General features: G+C 35.8%; 1 protein-coding gene across 1 annotated transcript; it reads left to right on the top strand.

Annotated features, from left to right (window-relative positions):
• The first annotated feature begins 3,579 nt into the window (after positions 1-3,579).
• Positions 3,580-7,688, top strand: LOC107095146 (prostaglandin E synthase 3-like). The gene is made up of 8 exons (XM_015391123.1): positions 3,580-3,741; positions 4,436-4,549; positions 4,656-4,725; positions 4,812-4,910; positions 5,710-5,799; positions 5,886-5,942; positions 6,032-6,059; positions 6,793-7,688. Coding segments are annotated over exons 1-8 (480 nt in total). The 5' UTR covers positions 3,580-3,739; the 3' UTR covers positions 6,813-7,688.
• The last annotated feature ends 2,446 nt before the right edge of the window (positions 7,689-10,134 follow it).

The following is a 10,134-nucleotide window of genomic DNA, read 5'->3' as shown; positions in this document are numbered from 1 at the left end:
CACTTGGGCTGTTTGGCTTTGTAGCCAATGAAATAAGGTTTCAAACAAGGGCAAACATGAGTTGGTTGCATAAAGCAGAGCCGTGTTACCGGCTTACCTAAGATTGAATTACACTGCTGAGACTGGACTCTAACATTTTTTTTACGTTTGGATGCTGATTGTGTTTTATTACAATGCCTAAGGCCAAAAAAAACAACAACAACAACAACAACAACAACAAAAATACAGCTTGAAAAGCAGCCGCTTCACTATTTTTGATAGATGTTAATGTTATTTTAGGTTTATAAATGTTACATTTTGTTATATACACTGATTGTGAAAAAAAAGTGGAAAAATACTTGATTCATAAATGTTTTGTGGCCATCAAAATGCTTCAGTGTTATTATTTGGGTCAAATAGTTGAGCAAAAGCATTTCTGGCACATTTCGAGAGGTTTGGAGGCATTGGTGGCACCAAAAGTTGAAAGCCCCACAGCTCTAGAACTGTTGTAGCTAGAGGTCTGAAATTTCCTGCATTTGTGGCTGACATGATGTAGAACAAATGTAATACAATAAGACATGCCTATTCTCAAGCATGTCTGTATGACTGCTGTTCAAAAAAGATATTATTTTCAAGAAGAAAAAACAACAACTTTGAGTCATGTTTGAACTGATGCAACTGATATTTTCATATTTTCAGAAACTAGAAGGTGTTTGCTTTCAAATGATGTATCACACATGTAATCTGGGCTTACAGTTCCTCAGTTATTTGCTTTTCCATTTGGGTATGCAAAATAGGCGAGGTTTATTTCACCTTGAAACAGATGGGTAAACAGGAGGCCGCTGTGATAAAACAAAGTGATTATTGTACAGTGGGATGCAAGAAGGTTAAGAGTTAATGGCCTGGAATGTAAGGGGTTTATTAAAGATTTTAAAACAAACTGGAATTTAGAACTTCGGTCAAAATCTGTTGTCATTTTGAATGTGTTTTATAAATAAAGCAATCGTTAATTTCAGAAATGGAACAAATTCATCAGTGTAGTTTACATTAGTATCAGATTCATTAGCAGGTATTTGCTCAAAGGAGTTAGTCAGAGCAATAGGAAGTGACCTGTCTCCAATTTTTATAGCAGTTTGTTAAAGTTTAGAACAATGGAAAAGGGGGGATTGGAAATGTTCATTCATTGGTGCTGAATGGGATAGATTTAGAATAATTTGTGATCAAGAAATAAGAAACAATTGACATAAATGAAGCTGTTGATAACTGAAATGTTTCTTTTTGTGAAATTATTCTAGTGGCTGCAGAGAAGTCAATAAGGAAGAATGCAGTTAAGCCCAAAAGCAAAACTGTCCATGGAGGACAAAAGAATATAGAAAGCAATACAAATAAGAGATAAAGCTTTAAAATGTTAAAACTGAATCGCTGTTTTTAGAAAATTATGCAAAGAAAACGTGGGAATAAGGATCAAATAAGAGAGTAATTATTTATTAAGATTCAACATCATTACCAATTCGTTCATAGAGAAGTAATTCAGACAGCAGAGCTGACATTATTATGGAACTACAGCAAATATCATAAAGATAACGATAGCGATCAATGTTGGGTCTATTTATATCCATGACAAGTTAGTGGAGCCACGCAGCAGATGGCGCCATCAGAATGATCTCATCTAGATGGCTCAGTGGGATGAAACCAGAAGACCCAGAAAGTAGGGTTGATAGGGCATCCGGTAGTTTAGTGGAAGTGCTTGGCAGCCAGTTCAAAATACAGGCAGATCTATGACCCGTTACAAAAGGCTTACTGGTTGAGGGGTTGTACTCCATATTATAGTTCTGTTGTTAGCCATATAAAATATTTTGTTTTTTTAATAAAATCCATGTTTCAATCATTTTCATTTGACTCATAAGTAACCTTAATATATGTTCATGTTTTGCTTGCATGATCAAAGACAAGTAAAGCCACCTAAATATAATTTTCTACCAACATAATATATATTCCTTCGAGCAATTGAAGCTCTTTGCGTCGCCATTGCTCTTTGAGCTGTTGCACATTATTGTCATATATTTATGACAACTTCACTATTTCCATGGCTCTTGAGGCCATCTGAGCCATGGAAATAAAAGAGTTGATAAAGCGTCTTTGATATCATGGATTGGCTTAGAAATACCTTTTTTACATTTGTATTTATTGTATTCATTGTACTACATATGTACTGTATGTATGAGCATGTAACAAATAAGCTTTGTTTTTTATCCATCTCAAACATCCATCTATTTTCTATACAGGCGAGAGGCGGGGTACGCCCTGGACAGGTACCATCCATTTCAAACATATTCTTTATTATTAATATTATTACACTAGGTAGAAGTAGAGAGCATGATGTATTTAAGCTCTGTTGTCTATTTCTCTGTAGTTTAGCATGGTGTACTGCACTGCCTGTGGATTCTTCGGGATACTCCAACTGCTCAGGGAAACACTCGATAGAAAAAAAATATTTGTAAGAGAAAATTTTCAACAGCAGGAAATTATGTGAGGTAATTCTAAATTCTATACATACACATTTTCAGAGAACCTGTAAAACAATTATAAAACAACTTGCATGTATATTCATTATTCTCAGGCACACTGTGAGGGAGATCAATTTGTTAAGACAAAAAGAGGAAGGAGTAGACTCAAATCAGATACTTTACCAGTTATTTAGTCATTGGTTAGGCAATGGTGGACTCCAGCTTTAAGAGGCCCACAAACTATTCTAAATCTATCTACTTATAAGGCCATGGTTCCTGAACTGAACTACAGAGTAACAATGACACAAGTATGTGAAGAAAAAATATATATACATAATTACCAGTGAAAATATTAGGTATTCTTATTACAACAGCAGGAGCCTTCCTGCAACAGAGGAAGCAACCAATGACTGATCACATCTACTGTGCAGAAAACAACACAGCTACAGGAAGAAAACATCCGTGGGGTATAGCTCATATGATTGTTATACTTCCAGGATATTTACAACGTTTTGTCATCTGTCTACACCAGTTTCTTTACACAGGAAAAACAATGAGGTGACTGAGGTCAAAAAAGATAAAGAAACAAAATACAAGTCACAGTGTCAGCCAGGAAGATTTCTTGGGGATAATTATTTTTCAAAATGAAAAACCAATACGAAAAAGCTTTCTGATTGAGATGTTGTACACTATATTTCCGTTGTTAGCCATGTGATTTCATTTTTTTTATAATCTAGAGCATATTTCAATCATATTAAACTTGACTCATATAACTTTTATGGATGCCAACATTTTGTTTATATGATCAGAGATGAGTAAAGCAACCTAAAAATAATTTCCTACTAACATAATGGGTGCAATGTGTAAGTCTAACAAACAGCCTACTTCCCTCCCTACGTTTATATTTATTGTATGCATTGTAGGTCTGTGCCATTGTACTATGGGGTGTGCAACTAAAAAACTGCTGTATCCATCTCAATTATATTGAATTGCTCTGGATGGCGCCGTTGCGCTGCTGCGTCACGCCGCTTCTAGAATTATCTCATGACAAGCCCATTCTCCAAGCAGGCGCGCAAGGACCTCTCGCGATAGAAAGGAAAATAACGCGATAGTTGAATGAACGTAACGCTTGTAGTAAACCTTATCAGAGTTAACTGTTTAGGTTTCACCCCTCACATTGACCGGCTTTTAGCTAAATAATATTGTTGGTATCACGTTTTCAGACGAAAAAGTCTACGCGATATACTATAAAGATGTAAGCCTTGTTTTTGTTATTTTATATTGGTTGTCGCTCGCTACTAACAAGTGTGTCTTACGAGTGCTGTAATGCGGATCAACTAGCTCACATTAGCTGACTTAGCTAGCACACGAGTTAGCATCCACTGTGCAGTTAGTCGATGTGACCGAACCATAATGGAGCACAGAGTCGTATAAACTATTTACAAATAACTCTGGTTGTTTAACCTAAAATCCTATAACGTGTCCTAACATCGAAGATAGCTTACGTTTTTGCCGCATGTGTATTACCGGTTAGCGTTAGCTGGGAGGCTAAAGTCAACTTGCATGACTAGGTTAAAGTTAGCACCGTGGAGGCATGGTCTGAAGCTTTCACTCTCTGGTAGCGGGACATCAATCCCCATTCAATGAACATTGTAACTTGGAACACATTTTTATCTCCGTTTTGCATATTCATACTATATTCATAGCAATTATATTGAAAAGACAATACTTTGCCTTCTAAATTGATTAGAGTAATAATCCATGGGTACAATTTCTGGATAGTAGTGACACAGTTCTGTTTTAACTTCAAAGATTCTCTCTCTGTAGTAAGCTGTGTGCATTTCTCATTTAGTTTCTCACTGTATATGTGGCCCTTCATTTGTTTTTAGTTAATAATGTAAACCAAAAGGTTATGCTGTTATTAATACTAACTTCCTCTTCATTATTAGGCATGCTGCTACAGCAAAATGGTATGACAGACGAGACTCTGTTTTTGTAGAGTTCTGCGTTGAAGACAGTAAAGAAGTAAAAGTAAAATTTGACAAGTCAAAATTTGAATTTAGGTAAGTCGCGTTTTCTTCATAATTGATGGAAATTGCTTATTGTATCCGAATGAAAATGAGATTGTCAAAAGGTGACCTTTTGTTTTCTTTTTTTTTCTTTTTACAGCTGTGCCAGTGGAACAGAAAATACCAAACACCACAATGAAGTTGAACTTTTTGGGGATATTGACCCCAAAGTAAGTTTATCATTTATATACCAAGATACAGTTCTTGGATAAGTTTGACTTCTTATGAGTTAAGTTGCCATCTATACAACTTGCAGGAATCCAGACACAGACGCACTGACAGATCAGTCCTGTGTTGTTTAAAAAAAGCAGAGCCTGGGAAATCATGGCCAAGACTAACCAAAGACAAAGCAAAGGTATTACCTGATTTATATTCACTGCCTTTTTTTTCCCCTAGTAAAGCTTTACATTGTTAATCAAGCAGTTGACAGTCTCTCTGTGCACATGGTACATTTATTGGTTCACATAATACAAGGCTTTTGCATCATTGTGATCCATCAGTGATGGACAAGAGAATAGTTGTCTAATGCTAACATTATATTTAATGTACAAATCTAAAACACACAAGGACCTAGTTAGATAAATCACTTGTTTAGGTTTTTAGCTTTTTTAACATCCTCTTAACAGATCTTTTTTGCATCTGTAAACCTAAAACTCTATGCACTATGGTTGCTCTCTGCCTGCTCTTTTCATAAATTAACTTAAATCAAGAAAAGGGGTTAAGTTTAGGAGGTAACGAGTTCTACCCACAGATCGTTAGAGCTTGGTAAAAACTGGCCTAAAATGTGCAAGAAATCTAATGCAGCCAAACTAAATCACAGTGGATGTGACTGTTTCTACGGGCTCTTGTAGACAGTAATATGTTTTTGCTGGGTTTTGAATGTTGTCTTACATACACCTGAAATCACCTTTTTAATTTTATTCCAATATTTTTATTTATGGTTTGTGTAAATTAGAACTGTTTTTGTTGGTTTAAAAATAAAAAGTTAAACAGACACCCTGCACTGAAACAGTTCCCTCAGTCAATCAAAATTTTACGATGACCTTGACTCATTAAACAAAATTCTACTCAAAAATTATAAATAAAAAAAACTGTGAACATAAACGCATTTGCATGTCAAATATCTTGTGGTTAAAACTCTGCTCAATTTCTAGTGCAACTGGCTGAGTGTGGATTTCAACAATTGGAAAGACTGGGAAGATGACTCGGAGGAGGACTTGTCAAGTTTTGACAAATTCTCAGAGGTAAATGGGTTGAAGACCCTCGGACCTGAAAGTAGTAGTTCTAGGAAAACTGACATGTTGATTTATCTTTTGTTCCTTTTCTCCAGATGATGAACAGCATGGGTGGGGATGATTTACCTGATTTAGATGGTGCAGAAGAAGAGGTATGTTTTTTTTTTTTTTTTTTTTTTTACTAAACTATGCATTCTATGATTGTACTTCCTGGACATTTACTAGATTTGTTCTCTTTCAGCATGATTCTGCAGACAGTGATGATGAAAGTAAGTGTGACTTTTAAAAGGCCATATAATTTGTACTGTGTGAGATAAATGAAGGAAAAATGACTTAAAGAGGAAGTGAAACAGTCAACCAAACGTCATTCCCAAGGCTCTGTCTTACTATTATCAATAATTATATTACAAATGTGAAATATACAAAATTAACAGAAAAAACTATGCTTTAAAAAAACATTTGGTAAGGGTGCCACCATGTTGCAGTACCTCAAACTGTGATGTCACAGGGTTAGTCAATGCTTCAGTTAGCAATTGTATACATTGGATATACTGGTGATAAAAATGTCAACAACCCAATTTTAATTTAAGAAAAATATAGGTGGACACAAAATTTCCCTCCATGCACCTTGAAAAGTTGAGTGCATCCATGGTCATTAGATGATCAGATATATTCCAGAGAGATTTGCAACAGCTTTCCTCTCAAAGCATCATGGGATTCGGTTTGGGGGTGAGAAAGAACAAAGATGGTGCCGGTACTGTGGGGGGGAGCCGGAGCCACATGACCAACGGGGAGTGAAAAGTAGTAGTCATCTGGCCAAATGGCTAGTTTACTGAGTTCACTATGAAGTTCACTACGTAGTCCCTGCTCCATATAGTGAATGAGGGGTTAGGGCGGATGTTCGGACACAGCCTATGTCTTGTACCGTATGTGTATTAAGTATATGCTTGCTGAACCTTCAGGAACTTTCAACATTCACTGAAATGTTACTGTTTCTTACAGAGATGCCAGACCTTGAGTAGGCAAACAGGGTTGCCATCTCACTAGTGATCAAGGCAAGTCGAAAGTCTAAAGAACGAAACTAGACAATGAGTTGGCAGCCATGTTGAAGAACACCTCTCTACCCAGTTTCCAAAGTGAAATCCCTGCAGGGAGTGACTGTTGGATACAGACATGCACAGACATCCGTAACAACATCCAGTGCTGTGCTTCGCTGTTTTGTTCTGCATGGACAATTCTGTTCAATTGAAAATGTGTTCCCTGACTTCAATGACTGCATTGGGATGTGCTGATGTCTTATACCCTGTTTCTCTCCATCTTTCCTTTTTCTGTTTTTGGATTTATTTCCAATGTCAGCTTATGTACAACGTGATTTCTAATGACAAGAAGGAAAAACGCATATTTTCCAAGTAGATTTTCTTATGACAGACTTCCCCTCTGTTTGTATTGTAAATTGCACTTATCTTTAATTTAAGAGGCAAGAATTCTTCTTTAAATTGAGATTTTCAAACATCTGCAAATATTTAACTGTAATTTCATTTTTTCTAAAATATGTTGCTGCATTCTAAATGAGCTGATATGTTTTTTCAACTACAGATTTGCAGTGAGAATATGGTTGTGGGGGTCTTAAATCTTGTATGTTCACATCTTGGAGAGGCCTTGTTTTCTTAATGCTGTCTTTTAGAGATCTTCCTTTGTTGGAAATATTGAAAGCATTTTTTGCCCCGTAAGTATTATGTGAGAAGATAAATTGGCTGCAGTTCACTAAAGGTTGTTAATTGGTTAAAATTATTTATCATATTAAAAAAACCTGCTCTGAATACTTTTGATTCTAAGTATCAAAACTTGTTTATTGTTAGTGTTGGGACTTTAAGAATTTTTAATAAACTAACAATATAAAAAACATGCTGTTTACTTTTATTCTGCTAATATCAGTCCGGAACAGTTTGCTTAATTATTTATAAAGGGAGCTAAGAGCACTACATTGCTAAAAGTAATGGGTCAATTTCACTCACAAACCTTAGTGGTCTGACTTCTAATTCTAATACTTTATTGTGGTTCTCATTCCAAGCTCAATAAAAATGATAAAACCTACAAGTTGAACACAATTTTATAATTAGGTGAATGTATTGTGAATTTGGTCATGACGAATATACACATACGATCTTTAAATGACTGACGGAAAGCTGAATCAGCTATAAGCTTGTTTCCATTTAAAAGCTTATTAATATTTTAGCATTCTTTAAAATAAAATATCAATTTCTGTTTTGGGGGAACTTAAAAGAAGAAATGAGGTAAAGAATCTTGTGCAGAGACAAGAAGGATAAAAGAGCACGATAAGCACAAACCAAAAGTTCAAGTTATTTGATTTAGGCCATTCAAGAAACCAAATAATTGCGCTTTAATCATTTTTCAGGTTCACGTTCATGTTGGGACTCGCAATTATTTCATGTTTCCAACCATAATGGTTAAAAGTTTGAAAGGGGTCCAAGTAATACTCTTACAACTAACTGGTTTATACACTAACAAGCATAGCGGTGGTAGCTTTATGGCGGAGGAGCTGTCCTGCTGCCACTAGTCCTACAGTTTCTCCATACTTCTCCACCTCAAATGATTGATTAGCTGGTTTCATTTGAGATATGTTTTAACATTACAGAACAGTAATTACAACTGATGTTTGGATACAGCAGGCCCAATTACAGACCTAATTTAATGCACCACAGTGCAAACCATTGAGTTCAAATCAGCTCCACCATTTCTGATCAGTTACAGCCAAAAGGTTTTTTACCAGTTGATGGTCTTAAACTTCATTGATTTCAACAACAAGATGAAAGAATTGTGTGTGTTTGATCCCAGTGAATCTTGTGAAACTTTCCCTGATTTTCTTTTTTCCAGTTGTGGTCAGATTTAAAGCAAATGGCAGGTGACTTTTGTAACTAAACAAATAAAAACTGACCATCTCATCACTGTATTGCGCTTTAAATACCTCTGCCTTCCATCCTTTTACTGGGACCTCCTGGTAGGGACTTACCATCTTTACTTTCATATGAGCTGAAAGGGGAAATACAAGCCTTTATTCCTCTTTTCTGTTTTCGTTATATGACGTGTAAATTGGTTGTTCAGTTTTGCTGTGTGTAATTTTTCTAACTCCATATTTCCGCCTTACCTCAGTATCATAAAATTTCATATGGTCAGCACTTACACTTATGTTCATTAACATTTATTATCCAGCCATATGCAGATTTTAAGCACATGTTTTGTACAACCCTCCCAAAAATCAAAAGCAGTTTCCTTAAAACCAAAATCCTGCATCAAACAATAAGCTGTCATTTAATTTTTCTCTTGTTCCAGTACGTCTTTACTGCCTCACTGTTTTTATAGATTGTCTGCCCCTGTGTGAGATGTTTAGGGGCTGCAGGTTATAAATGCGTCAGCAGTCTGGAGCAAAAGAACAGAAAGCACCATGCAAGCATCTTTTTAACACCCTCCAAACAAAACTGTGAGCTTTAACCTACAAAAGATGGCTTAAGAAGTCATAGGGGTGGGGGGTACAAAATGCATGTTCAACTTATTAACTGATAAACTGAAAACATAATTTTTTTTTTTTTTAATTTAAGAAATCAATACAGTCCAAAGACATTTTTGGGAGATGTACAGTCAAATCATCTGCTTGAATTTGTATAAATGTTTGACCCCTCTGATGAAAATCTGAAACACAATGAGATCGAAAATGAAAATTCAACTAGTGATTTCGCCACTCTTGGCAGCAGGCAAAGGAGCTCCCAGATTCAACTGTAAAGGCAAGAAAAACAGGCTATAGAAAACAGCCGAAACCGTTACTGTTAGCGTTTTGTTTCCCTGCTTGAATAGGGTGAAAAGCAGTAAGCTCAGCATAAACCTTTCAGAGAGCTGTGGCCGCCCCTGTAGCTGCCCTGGTCAGCATGACGCTCCAGTGCAGAAGCTCTATACCAGGCTGTCTCTCCCCTCTTCCTCTTTGGCTGTGGATTTTCCACGGCTTTATCTGACCTGAGCCTCCAAACCAATCCACTGCATACAATGCAAAGCTCTGTCTAATCAGTTTTGTTATAGAACATTTTTTGTTGTCTTTTTTTTTTTTTTTTTTATTCAGGACACAACGTTGGGAAATTACTGGATACTTATGGTTCACAGCATCTTCAGCTGAACTTTGAATTTGAAATACTGCAAAAAAAAAAAAAAAAAAAAAAAAAACCTTTGGAAGATCAGTCATTTCTATTTTTAAAGCTATCCCCTATAACAATTTTACATGTTCAACATAAAATAAAAATCCTAAAACTTAGAAAACAAAAATCTAGTTCTTTATTA

The sequence above is a fragment of the Cyprinodon variegatus genome, unplaced genomic scaffold (genome assembly GCF_000732505.1).
Source record: "Cyprinodon variegatus isolate N-32 unplaced genomic scaffold, C_variegatus-1.0 Scaffold526, whole genome shotgun sequence".
In the NCBI taxonomy this organism is placed as follows: Eukaryota; Metazoa; Chordata; class Actinopteri; order Cyprinodontiformes; family Cyprinodontidae; genus Cyprinodon; species Cyprinodon variegatus.
Note: the sequence above shows the minus strand (reverse complement) of the source record. Positions and strands in the feature narration are given on the sequence as shown.

Bases quoted from the DNA above. Each gene is read 5' to 3' on its own strand.
- LOC107095146 (XM_015391123.1), top strand. The intron at 5,800-5,885 runs GTAAATGGGTTG...CCTTTTCTCCAG, and splicing joins GTTTTGACAAATTCTCAGAG to ATGATGAACAGCATGGGTGG. The intron at 6,060-6,792 runs GTAAGTGTGACT...TGTTTCTTACAG, and splicing joins TGCAGACAGTGATGATGAAA to AGATGCCAGACCTTGAGTAG.